The sequence below is a fragment of the Ovis aries genome, chromosome 7 (assembly GCF_016772045.2).
Source record: "Ovis aries strain OAR_USU_Benz2616 breed Rambouillet chromosome 7, ARS-UI_Ramb_v3.0, whole genome shotgun sequence".
Lineage (NCBI taxonomy): Eukaryota > Metazoa > Chordata > Mammalia > Artiodactyla > Bovidae > Ovis > Ovis aries.
This window is the reverse complement of record NC_056060.1, coordinates 19,134,791-19,153,601: the sequence shown is the minus strand read 5'-3', so window position 1 is coordinate 19,153,601 and position 18,811 is coordinate 19,134,791. Positions and strand designations below refer to the sequence as shown.

At 42.9% G+C, this 18,811-nt stretch overlaps 1 protein-coding gene, 1 non-coding gene and 1 pseudogene across 2 annotated transcripts in view; all 3 read left to right on the top strand.

Annotated features, from left to right (window-relative positions):
- The first annotated feature begins 4,458 nt into the window (after nt 1–4,458).
- On the top strand, nt 4,459–5,917 carry LOC101116057 (NADH dehydrogenase (ubiquinone) complex I, assembly factor 6-like; annotated as a pseudogene).
- Nucleotides 5,918–10,103: 4,186 nt separating this feature from the next.
- On the top strand, nt 10,104–10,176 carry TRNAK-UUU (transfer RNA lysine (anticodon UUU)). The gene has a single exon. It is a non-coding gene; the product is annotated as a tRNA-Lys (tRNA).
- A 7,768-nt stretch (nt 10,177–17,944) lies between these two features.
- Nucleotides 17,945–18,811, top strand: part of HEXA (hexosaminidase subunit alpha) — a 31,294-nt gene continuing 30,427 nt past the window's right edge. Inside the window, 1 exon segment of the mRNA NM_001126343.1 lies at nt 17,945–18,197. Within this exon segment, the coding sequence (NP_001119815.1) occupies nt 17,945–18,197 (253 nt within the window).

Genomic DNA, 18,811 nt, shown 5'->3' with positions numbered 1-18,811 from the left:
AGCCATATCCTTCATTCAGCATCCACCTTTTTCTTCCTTATTGCTCTGGTTTGCTCTCTTCAATGTCCTCTACTCACAGCCTCTGCCACGACCGCTGCAGACAGGGCTCTGTGAAAATGCCAGTGTCCCTACCCAAGGGGGCTACCAGCCAATGTGCTGAAAGCTACCATCAAGATAATTCAGCAGTGTTGAGTTCCACGTGGAATTGAGGAGAATAGCCTTTCTCTGGTTCCACAGCTAGCCCAACATATGCCTGGAGTATCTCAAAGTCTCCTTTTCAGACAACTCTCAGCATTGGTCCTAACTCCATACCCCACAAGGGCTCAAAACCAACCCAAGATGCCAAATAAATGTCATCCTGTTCCACAGCATGAGCTTTGATTCCAGTAAATGCCCAGCTGGATCACCAGCTCTTGTTTTCCAAAGTTTGGGGTGAATCAGAATGTCCCAGCACACTTTTCTCCTACCATATGCTCTCCCCACCCATCCCAGCTTGTGGAAACCTATTCTTTATTTCAGCTGGTGAGAGCTACTATTAATAGCTAGTTTTTGTCCATGCTTTAGCATATAGTCCTCCTTCTCCAAAAGTGTTATTTAACTCTCTGTCTCCTAAAACTTAGCCTACTGCCTGAAAAGAATAGTATTTCATGTTGAATGAGTGAGCAACACATTTTCATATTAAGTAGAGGGGCTTCCCAGCTAGCTCAGTTGGTAAATAATCCACCTGCAATGCAGGAGACCTGGGTTCAATCCCTGGTTTGGGAAGATCCCCTGGCAAAGGGAAAGGCTACCCACTCCAGTATTCTGGCCTGGATAATTCCAAGGACTGTATAGTCCATGGGGTTGCAAAGAGTTGAACAAGACTGAGCAACTTTCACTTCACTTCTTTACCAGTAGTGCCCTACCTAGGAAGCCCATCAGCCCCTCTAGTAAAGTGAACGTCGTTCAGTCACATTCGCAACCCCATGGACTATACAATCCATGGGATTCTACAGGCCAGAATACTGGAGTAGGTAAGCCTTTCCCTTATCCAGGGGATCTTCCCAACCCAGGGATCAAACCTAGGTCTCCCGCATTGCAGGTGGATTCTTCACTAGCTGAGCCACCAGGGAAGCCCAAGAAATGGGCAGCCTATCCCTTCTCTAGGGGATCTTCCCAACCGAGGAATCAAACTGGGGTCTCCTGCATCACAGGCGGATTCTTTATTTACCAGCTGAGCTACCCTGCCTACAATGCAGGAGGTGTAAGAGACAGGGGTTTGATCTGTGGGTTGGGAAGATCCCCTGAAGGAGGGCATGACCACTCATTTCAGTATTCTTGCCTGGAGAATCCCATGGATAGAGGAGCCTGGTGGGCTATAGTCCACAGGGCTGCAAAGAGTCAGACATGACTGAAGCAACCTAGCATGCACGCAAGAGGTTGATACAGAGAACAGAAGAGTTAATGCCATCAGAGGGAAATTAAGGAAAATTTAGATGTTTAGATAGAGGTTTAGATGGATTGGAAGAGAGTGTTTGCTATGACCAGTGCATTTTCTTGGCAAAACTCTATTAATCTTTGCCCTGCTTCATTCCATATTCCAAGGCCAAATTTGCCTGTTATTCCAGGTGTTTCTTGACATCCTACTTTTGCATTCCAGTCCCCTTTAATGAAAAGGACATCTTTTCGGGTGTTAGTTCTAAAAGGTATTGTAGGTCTTCATAGAACTGTTGAACTTCAGCCTCTTCAGCGTCACTGGTTGGGGCATAGACTTGGATTACTGTGATATTGAATGGTTTGCCTTGGAAATGAACAGAGATCATTCTGTCGTTTTTGAGATTGCATCAGAGTACTGCATTTTGGACTCTTTTGTTGACCATGATGGCTACTCCATTTCTTCTAAAGGATTCTTGCCTACAGTAGTAGATATAATGGTCATCTGAGTTTCTGCTTTATTGACTATGCCAAAGCCTTTGACTGTGTGGATCACAATAAACTGTGGAAAATTCTGAGAGAGATTGGAATACCAGACCATCTGACCTGCCTCTTGAGAAATCTGTATGCAGGTCAGGAAGCAACAGTTGGAACTGGACATGGAACAACAGACTGGTTGTTGATAACAGAACAGATGGTGATTGCAGCCATGAAATTAAAAGATGCTTACTCCTTGGAAGAAAAGTTATGACCAACCTAGATAGCATATTCAAAAGCAGAGACATTACTTTGCCAACAAAGGTCTGTCTAGTCAAGGCTCTGGTTTTTCCAGTGGTCATGTATGGATGTGAGAGTTGGACTGTAAAGAAAGCCGAGTGCCAAAGAATTGATGCTTTTGAACTGTGGTGTTGGAGAAGACTCTTGAGAGTCCCTTGGACTGCAAGGAGATCCAACCAGTCCATTCTGAAGGATATCAGCCCTGGGATTTCTTTGGAGGGAATGATGCTGAAGTTGAAATTCCAGTACTTTGGCCACCTCATGCGAAGGGTTGACTCATTGGAAAAGACTCTGATGCTGGGAGGGATTGGGGGCAGGAGGAGAAGGGGATGACAGAGGATGAGATGGCTGGATGGCATCACTGACTCAATGGACGTGAGTCTGAGTGAACTCCGGGAGTTGGTGATGGACAGGGAGGCCTGGCGTGCTGCGATTCATGGAGTCTCAAAGAGTTGGACACGACTCAGCGACTGAACTGAACTGAAGCTGAATTTTAAAGGAATTTGACAAATAATTGAGTGGAAGGGCACGTGAAACAGAATAGTATGTCTCAAGGCAGAAAGCCACAAATATCATGACGTTCTGAAGGCACTGTAAGCAGAGTGGTTCTATTGGGTGTGGGGGGTACATCACAAAGAGTCTTTTATGCCATGCTATGCGATCGTATTGTGAAGTTTTTTCAGTGCTTTTAATTTATTTTTGTCAGAGTATAATTGCTTTACAACGTTGTGTTAGTTTTTGCTGTACAACGAAGTGAATCAGCTATATGTAAACATATATCCCCTCCCTCTTGAGTCTCCCTCCTACCTCCCACCCCACCCCTGTAGGTCATCACAGAGCACTGAGCTGAGCTCCCTCCTGAACAGCAGCCTCCCACTATCTATTTTATCCATAGTAGTGGTTAACCCGTTTGGAGGGCAGGAATAGAGACACAGATGGAGAGAACGGATTTGTGGGTGCAGAAGGAGAAGGGGAGGGTGGGACGACTTGGGAGAGTAGATTTGTGACGTTTTAATTGCTGGAATATTCTAACCTTACTGCCATGATTATAGGAAAGACTTTTCCAGCTGCATCAAACTGGCTTGTACAGCATGTCTGTTAGATACCATGTATGACCAGAGAGCTAATATAGGCTGTGAATAGGCAGACCTGCATCTCTATCCTGTTTGGGCGTTTACTTAGTTCCAACACTTACAGGCCAAGTTCCTTGGGGAAATTTCCTTAATCTCACTGAACTTCAGTTCCTGCATCTCTAAAACTGGGATAAAAAGCCTTCCTGCCTCATAGAATTACTGTGAAGATGAAATGGGATAATACGCACAAAGCTCTTAGCATAGTGCCTTAATAACTGCACACTAAATATTATTATTGATGGACATTGATATTAATGATAAATACACTATCTATATTGAGCAATTAATAAGTGCTTGCTAAATACTATCTATTATTATTTTTGAACTGTCTTTCCAAGATTCCTCAAGCACAGTCTTGGCACAGGCCACTCTGAGACATGAAATACATACGTTAATGGAAAGAATGTGTCACCTCTTGCCCCTCCAGAAGTAGGCATGGAGAAGCACATTACCAAAGAGATGCTATTGATGTAAGGTGGGCATTTTATGAACAGTATCTGATTGGGTAAATGATGCAACTCTCTAGCTAGTAAAAGAGTTAAGTCAGGCACCATTCAAGTCTCAGTACTACCAAAAGGCAAGATGTTCAGGCCAGCTGGGATCTTGCTAAAGCCTGGGATGAATACGACAAAACAAGCATTTATTCACATCTAATGACTGATGGTGAAGTTCCAATACTTTGGCCACCTGACGCAAAGAGCCGACTCATTGGAAAGGACCCTGATGCTGGGAAAAATTGAGGGCAGGAAGAGAAAGGGGAGACAGAGGATGAGATGGTTGGATGGCATCACTGACTCAGTAGACATGAGTTTGAGCAAGCTCTGGGAAATAGTGAAAGACAGGGAAGTCTGGCACGCTGCAGTCCATGGGGTCGCAGAGTCGGACACGACTTAGTGACTGAAACAACAATGACTGTGTACATTGCAATTCACCTACTTTAAGAAACAGTTCGGGGGACTTGCCTGGTGATCCAGTGGTTAGGACTCCATGCTTCCAATGCAAGGGGCGGGTGTCTAGGAACCAGATGCCATGAGGTGCAGCAAAAAAAAAAAAAAAAAAAAGAGCAGCAACAATTTGGGATCCCCACTGTGTGCTACCACCTCCACCTTCCAGACTCATGGGACCCGAGGGGAGCATGGCCGCGGCCAGTGGAGCGAGTGGATTGAGCATAGGCTGCTGCTACCTGGAGCTGCTGTGGAAACAATACCACGATGGCTATTTATGTTCCCTGTTGCTCCCTGCAGAATCCCAGAGCTCTGCTCTCGCACTGAGTGAGTTCAAAGCAGAACTAGATCAGGCTGGTTAAAGACTCGGTCTTTGAGAAAACAATTGGACTGATGCGAATGCAGTTTTGAAAAACAAAACAAAACTGTGGACTACATATACTGTGATAATCCACCCCATCAGTCTGTGGTTATTGAGCTGTGGAAGGTCTGCACACCAGCAAAGCAGGCCCTGTTTCTGGGCCCCAGACTGACTTCACATAGCCCCAGTGAGGATGGAAAACCAGGCCCCCACACCGGTCACTGAGAGGGAAAAGTGGATGGGAGGCTGCTGTCAAAAGACATAATCTGATCAAAAATGGCTTCTAAAAATCATTGATGAAGAAGAAAAAAATTGGATGACAAATTACATAATAATATGTAGAAACTGGAAAATTATGATGAAAACACACAGAGCTCTCTTCTTTATTTAACACTGGAAATACTGGGTATACAGAATCTTGGGGCAGATCACGCTGCAAATTACACTGGAAAAGCACAAGGTATTGTCATATGCTTAAGAGCAAAGTACTATCGGCCTTCTCAAAAGCTCAGCGGTAAAGAATCCCCCCGCCAATGCAGGTCTGATTCCTGGTCCAGGAAGATCCCACATGTCATGGAGCAATGAATCCTGTATGCCACAACTACTGAGATTGTGCTCTAGAGCCCAGGAGCCGCTACTACTCGTGCCACAGCTAGTGAAGCCTGTGTGCCCTAGAGCCCCATATTGGGGAACAAGAGGAGCCACTGCAAGGAGAAGTCCCTGCATCACACAAAAAAAGAGCAATGTGCTATCACAGTAGCAGAAGGATGATGTTCCTTCCCTTGGCTATTCACGTTTGATAAATACAACGTGTGGTATTTCACAAGAGAACTTTCTACAGAAGAACCAATGATAAAAATGTGAGAGACATAATATATGTCATTATTAGCCAGGCACATTTGCACTTAAAGCATTCTGGGTCCTTCCACAAAAGCAAAAGTGAAAACTTCCTGCCTTTTATCAGGATGCTTTGGAGGAGTATTTACAGAAAATTCAATAGGTGGATTTTAACATATTCTACCCATCTTGGCATCAAAGGTGGTGCCAGCGGTAAAGAATCCGCCTGCCAATGCAGGAGATATAAGAGATGTGGGTTTGATCCCTGGGTCGGGAAGGTCCCCTGGAGAAGGAAATGGGAACCCACTCCAGTATTCTGGCCTGGAGAATCCCATGGACAGAGGAAACTGGCTACAGTCCATGGGGTTGCAAAGAGTCAGACACAACTGAAGGGACTTGGCACGTACCCAGCTTGACAACAGAAAAACACATTACTTTTATTATCACTGTGAATTTAGTCATAGAGAAAAAGATATTAAAATAAATTTATGGTACTGAAAAAACAATTTTGGTTGGAAAAAAACAAGACATGAAAAACTGTTAACTACAAAGGAAAATTTTGATAGATTATACTGAAATTATGAACTTCTATTCACCAGAAGATACTATTGAGAGAGTGAAAAGACAATCCACAGAGTGGGGTAAAATATTGCAACTCTTATATCTAACAAAGGGCTTGTAGCAAGAATATATTAACAACTCTTTCAAGGGACTTCCCTGCTGGTCGTGTTTAAGAATCCACCTTGCAATGCAGGGGATGAGAGTTCAATCCCTGGTCAGGGAACTAAGATCCTACATGCCGCGGTGCAACTAAGCCACAACTAGAGAGTGCATGCACCACAATGAAAGAGCCTGTGTGCCACAACTAAGGCTTGATGCAGACAAAAAAAAACCCTCTTACAAATCAATAGGAAAGAAAGCAACCTACTAGGAAAATGGCAACGGATGCTTTGCAAGATATCAAAATGGGCAATAAACGTATAAAAAGGAGCTCAACTTCATTAGTCATCAGGAAAACCCAAATTAAAACCATAATGGAATAACACTACACTTTCATCAGAATGGCTCAAATGAAAAAGTAGCAGCAACTATGGGTAGCAATTGGAACTCTCATATGTGTCTTTTGGTGTGTAAATTGGTATAGTCACATTGAAAAACTGCTTGGCAGTATCCTCTGGAATCAGCACATTCCCTTTTCAATCTAGTGTGTGAGTGTGCTCAGTCACTCAGTTGTGTCCAGCTCTTTTCATCCCCATGGACTGTAGTGTAGCCCGCTAGGCTCCTCTGTCCATGGAATTTTCCAGGCAAGAAAACTGGGCTGCATTGCCATTTCCTTCCCCAGAGGATCTTCTGGACCAGGCCTGAAACTGCATCTCCTGCATCTCCTGCATCGGCAGGCGGATTCTTTACCACTGCACCACCTGGGGAGCCATGGGTAGGGTAGGTATGGAAAGGGAAATTGTCCTCCTGTCTACCAAAAGACAGGCATCATACATGTCGTGTGTGCTCCCAGTAGTACTTTTTTTTTTTAGTACTTTTCATAATAGCCCCCAACTGGAAAGTACTAGTAGTTGGGTAGAAGAATGGAAACGTATGGTAGATTCATGCAGGGAAACACTATACAGCAATATGAGTAATCTACAAGCACATGAGCAATATGAATAAATCTCATAAATGTAATGCTGAGCAAAAGAAGCCAGACTTAAAGGATACATAGGTATGATTCCACTCAAATAAAGTGTAAAACTAGCAAAAGTAATCAGTGTGGTCAGAAGTCAGAAATATCCTGGCAGAACATCCCTGGTGCTCCAGTGACTAAGACTCCATGCTCCCAATGCAGGGGGCTCCGGATTCGATCCCTGGTCAGGGAACTAGATCTTGCATGCCGCAACTAAGAGTTCAAATGCCGACACTATTAAGAAAAAAATCCTACATGCTGCAACTAAAGATCCCGCATGTCGCAAGGAAGATTAAAGATCCCACATGCCACCATTAAGATCCAGTGCAGCCAAATGAATAAATTAATAAATATTAAAAGAAGAAAAATCAATCTTCTATTACAAGAATAATTTTTAAAAAAGAGATACCTTTGGGAGGAAAATGACTAGGGACCAAGAGGGGACATGCAGGGGACTTTGGGAGTGCTGGAGATGTTCTATGTCTTGATCTAGACACTGACCACCAGAGTTCTAATATGCAGAAAATACTTTAATAAAAAGTTAGATACATATTTTTAAAAATCAAGAATCTTAAAATGTATCTTTTGTCTTGGTAATTTCACCTCTAGTCAACATTTTATTGTTACAGATTATTCGTATAACCTTATCTACTAGGAACTGTGCTAGGTGTTTCACATACATTAACCTACTTGCTTTTGTGAACCAAAATTTTCCATTTGATTTCATACATAATTTGTTATTGCTAACATATACATATAAAAGCTTTCTTTTTCTATTGATTTTTTATCAGGTCTTGACTGAAATTATTTTCATTCTAATAGTTTTGTTGGATAATTCTCAAATTTTCTAAGTAGACATCGTTATCATCTGCAAATAATGATAATTCTGTCTCTTCCTTCACAAAATGTGTCTTATTTCATCGATTAAACAGTCTTATTAAGGATAGTGGCATCCTTATCTTACTCTTGACTTTCAAGAACAAACTCTATTGCCTTTTGTTTCATATGTACATTCATTTTCTTGTTAAAGAAGTTCCATTCTATTTCTGTTTCATCAAGATGTCTAATTTAGAAAAGCCATATCAACTTCCTTCTTAACTTCTAGAATATGGTCCTTCTCTTTCAAGCTATTTAATATAAACATTGCCTTAATGCATTTTCTATTGTTTAACTAGTTTTGCATTCCTGTAATAAAATGTTTGGACAGGAGACATTCTTCTTCTGATATGCTTCTAGGAGTATTTTGCTGTGGTCCATGCCAGGGTTGGAAAAGAATTCCAGACATGAGGCAGAATCAAAGGAGAATAAAGTTTATTAGGGTGAGGGAGGGGAGAGTCGCCGCTGGCACAGTGGGCCGGCTTCCTGATAGTCTGGGAGAGCCAACATTGAACATGGGTCCTTGGTCCATTTTTATAGCCCAGGTACAAGGAGTGAGATAGCATACTGGGTGGGGGGAGAGTAAAGCAAATACCTTCTCCCTATTTGGGGTAGGAGGGGAGACAGGTTACACTGCTCAGGAGAGCCTAAAGATTCTTCAATAGTTAACAACCTGGGGGAGGGAAGGACGATAAAGTTCTGCTTTTTTTCTCTTCCTGTATTCCAAGATCCTCCTTGTTCATCTTGTTCTTTTGTCTTTGGGACACCACATATTTGTTTTTACAGTTGGCCTGAGAATTATTTAGAATCTTAAAAATATATCTACATGTTTAGAGTTTTTCCTCCTCAATTTTTATATATTATGGTCAAAGAACCTATCCTATAAGAATTCTCCTTGAAAAGAAAACTGCAAAATAAAATGTGTTGGAAACCTCTGAGTAAGAAAAAAACACCACAAAATAAAATGAGTTGGAAACCTTTGAGTAAGAAAAAAAAAGAATTTTACTTTTTGTAATGTTTACATTTTTGCCAGTTTTTCTAAATGTCCTATGGACAGCTAATTACATATGAGATACAAAATTTTTATATATTTGTGTAGAATATAAGATTCTAAATCTATTATATTTAAATTATTAATGACATCATTCAAGATGTTCTTATTCTTATTTTTTTCTGCACTTGATACAATATTCTCAGAGAAATGTTAATATGTCTCACTATTTTGGGCTCCAAAATCACTGCAGATGGTGCCTGCAGCCATGAAATTAAAAGACGCTTACTCCTTGGAAGAAAAGTTATGACCAACCTAGAAAACATATTCAAAAGCAGAGATATTACTTTGCCGACTAAGGTCCGTCTAGTCAAGGCTATGGTTCTTCCAGTAGTCATGTATGGATGTGAGAGTTGGACTGTGAAGAAGGCTGAGTGCCGAAGAATTGATGCTTTTGAACTGTGGTGTTGGAGAAGACTCTTGAGAGTTCCTTGGACTGCAAGGAGATCCAACCAGTCCATTCTGAAGGAGATCAACCCTGGGTGTTCTTTGGAAGAAATGATGCTAAAGCTGAAACTCCAGTACTTTGGCCACCTCATGCGAAGAGCTGACACTTCGGAAAAGGCTCTGATGCTGGGAGGGATTGGGGGCAGGAGGAGAAGGGGACGATAGAGGATGAGATGGCTGGATGGCATCACTGACTTGATGGACGTGAGTCTGAGTGAACTCCGGGAGTTGGTGATGGACAGGGAGGCCTGGCGTGCTGCGATTCATGGGGTCGCAAAGAGTCAGACTCGACTGAGCGACTGAACTGAACTGATGATTATAATTTTTTCTTTTCCCTTATACTTCTTCTGATTTTTGCTTTAGGTATATTTGTTTCTTTGTTGTTAGGTGTCTAATGGTTTCTGATCTCTATCTTCTTTGTGAGTTGTACCTTTTATCATTAAAAATATTTATCTTTGTTTCATTCAGTTTTGTGTCTTGAGTTCTTTTCACGTTAATAAATGCCGTCCTTGCTCCCTTTTTGTCAGCATTCTTCTGGTACATCTCTGAACATTCTTTCAGACTTCATCTAAAATGTTTCTTAACAGCCTGGGTAGCTTAGCTGGTACAGCATCAGACTTTTAATCTGAGGGTTGAGGGTTCAAGTCCCTGTCTAGGCACCAAAAAATAAATAAGCAAAATAAAAGGTCTCTTAACAATAACATTTAGGCTTTTGCGGGGGGGCTCAATTTGAGAGTCTTTGTCCTTTAATGGGAGTATTTAAAGAATCTGCCTGCAATGCAGGAGACCCTGATTTGGTTTCTGGGTCAGGAAGATCCGCTGATGAAGGGCTAGGCCACCAATTCCTGTATTCTTGGGCTTCCCTGGTGGCTCAGCTGGTAAATAATCCGCCTGCAGTATGGGAGACCTGGGTTTGATCCCTGGGTTGGGAAGATCGCCTGGAGAAGGGAACGGTTACCCACTCCAGTATTCTGGCCTGGAGAATGCCATGGACTGTATAGTTTCAAAGAGGGTTTCAAAGAGCCGGACACCACAAAGCCTCTTTCACTTTAACCTGTTTACATAGGTTTAGATAGTTTGGGCTTATTTCTATCCTTTTATTCTTTGTATTTTTGGTTAATTATATATTCATGTTACTTCTTCCGATCTCCTTATTTTTTCCAGAATGATCCAGCTTCTTTTTCTATAATGATGTAGAAGTCATGCTTCTTGCTAGAGCTAAAAATTAATTTCAAGGCATCGACAGCAGCAATGAAAAGGTGAAGGCTAATGTTGGAAGGCCGTAATGAAGTAGGCGCTTTCACACATTATTGGTGGAAATGTACACTCTTATCCTACGCTTCTCAGTGTTTATAGTGAGGGGGTGGGGGAGGTAACCCTAATTCCGTGGCTTAAACCAGGGCCAGCTCAGCCTCATCCAAGCTACCAAACTGACGGATCAAATTTCCAAATGAAAAGCAAGGAATTGATGGTGAGAAAGGATGAAAACACACCAGCTTGGCAACCAGTACCCTCTAAAAATCGTAGAGGGTACAACGTACAATGTACAAATGTCATTGTAGCACTGTCTGTAACTGAGAAAACTTGGAAGCAACCTAGGTGTGCATCGTAGGTAACTGGTTAAATTATGAAACATGTACACTATTCTTCCAGGGAGATCAGAAGAATCTTGATTTTGGACATCCCTGGTGATCCGGTGATTAGGACTGGATGTGCTCACTGCCCAGGCCCCGGGTTCCATCCCTCATCAGGGAACTAAGATCCCCAAAGTTTCACAGCAAGGCAAGAAAAGAAAGAAAAATGAAAAAAAAAATCTTGATTTGCACAGAGCTTTAGAAAATAGTGGAATCTCCAGAGGCACAGATAGAAGAATGAGAGGATTCTCAAGCTGTAAAGTCATGGAAAACTTAGGGTATTGTGCAATAAATGTCAAGTCACAGGGGAATTAGAGATTATAAGGAAGTTCCAGTAACTTGACAAGCAAAGAGAAAACTGACCAGAGGAGTCGATACTCAGAGAACATAAGTCGTAAGAGAGAGGGAGATGAGAGAGGAGTCAGGCCCTTGATTTCGGCTCATTCTGGTCTGGTTTTCCTTCTCGTCTGGGTTGTTATGTATATCACTTCAGTAGACCTCCTTTCCCCTGAAATACCATGAGTCCCTATATGTCTTGCAAGCAAAAAGGCATGTCATGGAGATAAAATCAATGTTACTGTGAGGGCTTCTTATGACACATTTGTGTTTTACAGTTAGGAGGTAAGCTTCCCTGGTGGGATCAGTGGTAAAGAATCCACCAACCAATGCAGGAGATGTGGGTTCGATCCTTAATCTGGGGAGATTCCACACGTCGAAGAGCAGCTAAACCCGTGCACCACAACTCTTGAACTTGTGCTCTAGAACCTACTTGGCACAACTGCTGAAGTCCGTGCCCCAGAGCCCGTGCTCTGCAGCAAGAAAAGCCACTGCGATGAGTAGCCCAAGCACCACCAAATAGAGCAGCCCCTGCTCTCTGCACCTACAGAAAGCCCCTGCAGCAGCAAAGACCCAGCACAGCCAAAAATAAATAAATAAAAATTTAAAGCAACTAAAAAAAAATGCTCAGGTAAGCCCTTACCCTTATCTACATCTCTGATCTCAGTCCACCCTACTAATCACTATATCCCTTCTGTGTTCCTTTTATCCCTCACACACTTCTATTACCAGCATCTTCTTTTCCCCTATTTTTTAGTCTTCCTTCCATTTTCCCATTTTCTCTTGACTATTTTTATGATCTCAACTATTATCTTTGAGCAGATGATGCCCAGAGCTCTCTTTCGAGCTCCCAGCCTGTATTTCCTTGGCCTTCCTAGACCTTTTAACTCTGCTGTCCTTCAATCTCCCCCAACGCAGCATGTCTCAGAGTTCATCATCTTTTTTCCAAAACTGGCGCTTCATGTTGTATTCAGTCAGTGGCCCCATCATTCCCTCGGGAAACCAGATTGGTGCACCTTTTTCTCTCCTCTTTCACTTGTCCCCAGCCCTGCTTTCCCCAGTTAGCTGCTGAGTTTGGTCACTTTGTATTTGAAACGTCACTGCATTTGACCCATATCCCTCTTCCCCACTGCCACTCCTTCTGCTCAGATCTGTTGAAAGTTCCCTCAGGGCTTCAGTTTTTCTGAAACTAAAGAAAAACTCCCATGTAAATATCCAGGCAATTAAAAAAAAAATCTGTGTGTAGGCTAGGACTGCAGAGAGACAGGACAAGGCCAATTATTGCAAGAAATGTATGTCTAGAGTTAGGAAAAGTTGTTAATAATTAGTTGGGGGTGGGATTTCCTGGTGGTCCTGTGCTTAAGACTCCGTGCTCCAATGCAAGGGGCCTGGGTTCAATCCCTGGTGGAGGAACTAGATCCTACATGTCACAACTAAAGATCCTGCATGCTGCAATGAAGATCGAAGATCCCACATGCCACAGCCAAGATGTGGCGCAGCCAAATAAATATTTATTTTTTAAAATAAACATTTTAAAACAGAAAAATGTTAAACAAAAAGAATCAGGGGGTAAGCCTGAAAAGGGGTTGCTGCCCAGGTGCCTCAGTGGTAAAGAATTCGCCTGTCTATGTAGGAAACTCGGGTTTGATCCCTGGGTCAGGAAGATCCCCTGGAGGAGGAAATGGCAACACACTCCAGTATAACTGCCTGGGAAATTCCATGGACAGAGGAGTCCGGCGGGCTACAGTCCATGGGGTCGCAAAGAGTTGGACACGACTGAGTGACTAAACAATAACAAGCCTGAAAAAATAACTGGAACAGTTATATGACTAAGTAAGAGAGTAGAGGGGATAAGGCTCAAAAAGAAGACAAACTGGACACACAATATTTTTAGTAACCTCAAGGAACGCTGTAATGTTTAGTAGTGGGGAACTGGATAGCATACTTGCATTTTGGACATAGCACTGGAGAAGCTGGAGGTAACAGGGTGCATTAGAGGTAGTGATGCTTCCATATAGTTCATATGGAATGGGCATAAAGAGAGTCACGGAGCATAGCCAATTTTGGCCATCTCCACTTCTGTAAATGTTGACAACCTATACAAAGCTTAAGTCTCACTGGTTTGGCTAGCCAACATGGGAAAAGAAAAATGAAGTCATCCTTCCTAGGTGAATCTGGGTCTGCATTTTCTGAGCCCCACAGCACGTGAGAATGGTCAGTTGTTTAGAGAGCTCTGAGTCAACAACCCCAGACCTAATCTACCTGCATACAACTTTCCCCATTCAATTCCTCCTACATAGGTCAACAAACTGACCTGAGCAAATTTCAACTCTGGTCTCATTACTCTTCAGCTAAGACATTTCACTAGCTTCCCACAGACTTAAGAATAAAATCTCAATACAATCTTTAGCTTAGCTTTCAAGTAAGTATGATAGATATAAAAGCAATAGATTTTGGCATAGAAGACTTGGGTTCAAATACTGATTTTGACAACTATCTATGGGACTTTGGTCAAATTATTTTAATTCTCAGAGCCCGTTTCCTTGACTGTAAAATATGGATGATAATTTCACACAGCTGGTGTGAGAGATAAATAAGGTACCATTTATCTAGTACACAGAATCTTGATCAAGAATCTCCTCCTTTTGTTACTTTATCACTCAGCTTCAACCTACTTTTTCTAAAGTAATTTTTGTCAGTCTTTCTCTTTATGCACTACTGTACTGTGTGCTGTGCTAAGTCGCTTCAGTCATGTCTGACTCTTTGCAATCCTATGGACTGTAGCCTGCCAGGTTCCTCTGTTCATGGGATTCTGCAGGCAAGAATACTGGAGCAGGTAGCCATTTCCTTCTTCAGGGGATCTTCCCAATCCAGGGATCAAACCTGCATCTCTTAGGTCTCCTGCACTGGCAGGCAGGTTCTTTATTATTTTGCTAAAATTTCCCAGTCTTACTGTCCCTCCCAGGTATCCTCTCTGGATGTCCCTCCCCTTTTACCTGCCACTCACAAAGAATCAGCAGGTAGGGCAGGCTGGGATCTCCCAGGCCTTTGAAGTTGAGTTCCAAGGAGATGTGCCCAGGGCTAGGAATACAGCAGTAAATACAGAACTTGCCTTTAAGGAACTTTCACACTAATGGAGAACTCAAGACAAATGGACAGGCAATTACAATACTGAGATAAGTGCTCTGATGGAGAAAAATTTAGAGGGCTATGGTGTCTTACCCAAATTTGAGAAGTCAGAGATTGACAGGGTGGTAAGATGTAAGTTTAGACCTTCAAGTAGGTGGTGGGAGTGGGAGGTGGGAAAGGCATTGAAGGAGAAGGGAATATGGTAGAAGTGAGATCATCATGGCACGCTTCTCCTTAGCTATCCCCATAAACCCTTGCTCAATATACCATCTTCTTCCACACCTCTGTGCTTTGCTCATGCTCCTTCCCTGCCAACCCATGTTTTGGAAGCCAGCTCAAATCATTTCCTTTTGGAAAGACTTCCTCAGGCAAAATTAGTCATTCCCGCCTCTCTCCTTCTACACTAATGACTCCACTTTATGAGCCAAAAATCTGGATACATTGTCTGACAGTGAATTCTTTTTCTGATAGATAAACTAATTTTATTAGATGCTATAGATATTGTGGCTCAGCTGGTAAAGAATCTGCCTGCAATACAAGCGACCTTGGTTCAATCCCTGGATTGGGAAGATCCCTTGGAGAAGGGAACAGCTACCCACTCCAGTATTCTAGTCTAGAGAATTCCATGGACTGAATAGTCCATGGGCTGGAAAAGAGTCTGACACGACTGAGCAATTTTCACTTTCAGAGATATGGAAGTTAAATCATATTTTATTCATTTAAGTTGTCTTTAATAAAAAGAAAAACAGAGAAAACAATCAGATATATAATATATATTATCTGTGTCATTGCTTTTGTTATTTATATAAGGGACAGTTAGGGAGTTTGGGATGGACATGTACACACTATCAAAATTGATGGCAATGTAGTATATATACAAACTGAACAGTTTATAATGTTAACTAACCATTGATTTTAATTTTTGCTACTATTACTGCTAGGCTCTGAATATTTAATTGGACTCTGATGATTTTTTTTAAAATTTTAATGATTGTCTATTACTTTTCTGATTGATATACTGGTCAGAGGGAATAATTGGAATATCTTTGGAATATCTCTCAACAATAATCTCTAAGTATTTTCATTAGTAATTTTTATAGTCTCCTTATTTGGGTCCAGCTTCTTCATTTTGCGGCTCTTTTATGTAAATTACTTCTCTCTCCTGATATAGGTTGAGTATCACAGAAAGGGGAGTTATGGCACTTGCCCAGTCCTGAAACCCCACTTTGACCTCTTGCTCTCACCTTTAACTTGTTTTGAATTCTTTCCAAATGATTGATCCTGAAAAAAAAAAATTATTGATCCTGTGGGACAACTACCTGATTATGAACTTGATTCTTCTGACAATGGTTCTCAGATCTCCTCCCTAAGTAACTGGGTAATGTCTCTCCTAACTGGTGAAGTACTCAGGCATTTGTTAGAGAGGATGAAAATTTAGGTTTAAGCCATATAGAAATTAGTATAAATACGCAATACTAGGATCTGAAACTGAGAGATCTAATTTCTACTTCCTTTGTTACAAGCTCTGTTCTATTAAATAGCATAACTGACCTTCTAAGAGGAATTTCTTGATGAATCCTGAAAAGTTAAAATAAGTGAGAGACAATATTTATTTGATTTTCCAACATAAGGTGTGTATGCTGCTGCTTAGACGCTTCAGTCATGTTCGACTCTGTGCGACCCTATGAACTGTAGCCCTCCAGGCTCCTCTGTCCATGGGATTCTCCAGGCAAGAGTACTGGAGTGGCTTGCCATGCCCTCCTCCAGGATATCTATCTAACTCAGGGATAGAACCTGGGTCTCCTGCATTGCAGGCAGATTTTTTACCACTGAGCTACCAGGGAAGCCCATGAGCCATGTATACATAACTGCTAAATACCTGGAGAAGGGAAAGGCTACCCATTCCAGGATTCTGGCCTGGAGAATTACATGGACTGTATAGTCCATGGGGTTGCAAAGAGTCGGACACAACAACTTTCACTTTAACAGGTACCTAAAGCCTAGATATAAGTGATCAGGATTTTTAAGAGACTTTTATTTTTAAAAGTTCATTTTCCTGATCTTACCATTTTTTCTAATTCTAAAATGCAATTTTAGAATTAAAAAATTACCTACTAGCCAAATAATGCCTCACAACAGCACTATTTTTATCTCCTTTTGCAGTGAGGGATTCAACTGTTCTCTGATAATACAGTGGTGAACAAAGACAGGGTCCTTGACTCAATAAATATCTGTGTTCTCACTGATTAGCCTTCAAGCCCCTTAACCTCTCTGCTTCCAGATACCCACTATTTCCTGGATCTATAGCTCTCTTCCTTTCCCATTGCAGGAATTAAAACTCTCATTATCTTCCAACTCAAAAAAAAAAAAAAAAAAAAGCCTCCCTCACTGGTTTCTTATCCATCCAACCACTCAACATGAGATTTCTAAAATGCAAATCTTTGGGCTGATTTTCAATTTCCCACTGTACTAAGTCCTGATTCTCGGACTTTCTACAAACCCCTGCAGAATTCCTCTCTGGGTATAAGACCTGTCATCTCTGGGTGTTCTTCAGTTTGCAACCAAAGTACAAGCAATGTCTTATCACTTGCAGTAAGTACAGGACCCACCCTGTTTGTGGCATTTTTGTCTGTGAGAAGGGGATTTGGGGGCAGTTACTGGGAGATTATTAACCACTAAAGAAGAACCCACTCCAGAGCCAGGAAACAGGTCGCCTCAAGCTTGCTCTGAAAGTACACATCTTTTCCCCAGTCATAAGTAGTTCCCATTTTTGTAATCTTGTGATGCACTCTCTAGCTGAGCCATTCTGACTACCTAATTCCAACCCCTTTCTGCCCCACAGCATTTCATATTACAAGGGCCTGTGGTTTTAAGTCTCCATATTTTTTGCTTCTGAAGTTCCCTGGGCCTGGGACGTCCTTTACCTCCCAGGAGGCCTGGCGACCTTTTATTCCGCGTTCACGGCTCGGGAGACTTTCCTTTCTCGCTCGCCCACTCGGCCTCCCCACGTGAGGCTTCTATCCTCTGCTGCGCATATAGTTCTGTGATCGCAGGCCTGGCAACTGTGGAGGTGCATTAGCTACTGCTCCACCAGTCCCGGGAACCGCCTGAACTTGAACCATGGCCGATGCCCTGCACCATCCACCGCAGGCCGCAGGAGCTTCGGGTTCACTCTGGGACTGGAGGGATGGGAGTCAGTACTCCCGGGTCACCGGTGAGGAGCTGTAGCAGGTCACGTGACCCGCCGATTGTCACGCGGGCGCCGCCCACCTGACCAGGCTGTCACGTGGCCCGGCCGGCTGGGCGAGGGGAAGCAGACCGGCGGGCAATGGCAGGCTCCACGCTCAGGTTTTCGCTGCTGCTGGCGGCAGCGTTCGCTGGGCGGGCGACGGCCCTGTGGCCATGGCCCCAGTACATTCAGACCTCTGAGCTGCGGTACACCATCTTCCCGCACAGCTTCCAATTCCAGTACCATCTCAGTTCGGCCGCGCAGGTGGGCTGCTCCGTCCTCGACGAGGCCTTCCAACGCTACCGTGACCTGCTCTTCGGTTCTGCGGCTTTCCGTTTTCCCCACCCCATAGGTGAGTCGGACCTGCCCAGTCTCGTTCCCGGGCTCCGAAAGGCCCTGCCTTGGGACAACTCCCCCAAACCTCCTGAAACGCCCTTCCTCTGCCTTTTGCCCAACCCCCTAGTCTGTCCCAATCCTCTAGCCTGCACTTCCACCTGCCTTTTTTCTCCAGCTGTCCTCTCAGCTTCCCCAAGGGTTGGTCTCCCACCTCCATTCACTTCTTCACTAAATTGACTGGCCAGAACTTTTCTGTAATCCTGCCCTCCTGCTATGTATTTCACCAATAATGTCTGCTTTAGGACTACAGCTCAATCAGAATAGGAAATTCCTAAAAATACTGTGCCAGTAGACATCTAAGGTGATCCCCCTGAGCATGTTCCAGTGTCCCGGTCCTAGTGAGGTTGTGATCAGGGCTGTGGAGAGGAGACCAGAACTAACACCCACCACTGGTAAGACTAGACATGAGAGATATACTGACCTGTGCAAAATTACATGAAACTATCTGACCCCTATTAGGGAAATGTTTAAACTGTGAGAGGAAAATCACTAATCACTTCCATAAGGAAAGGAGTTTTAAGCAGCCACTTAAAGTGAGGTGGTGGATATAATTGGCCAGGACTGAAAGGA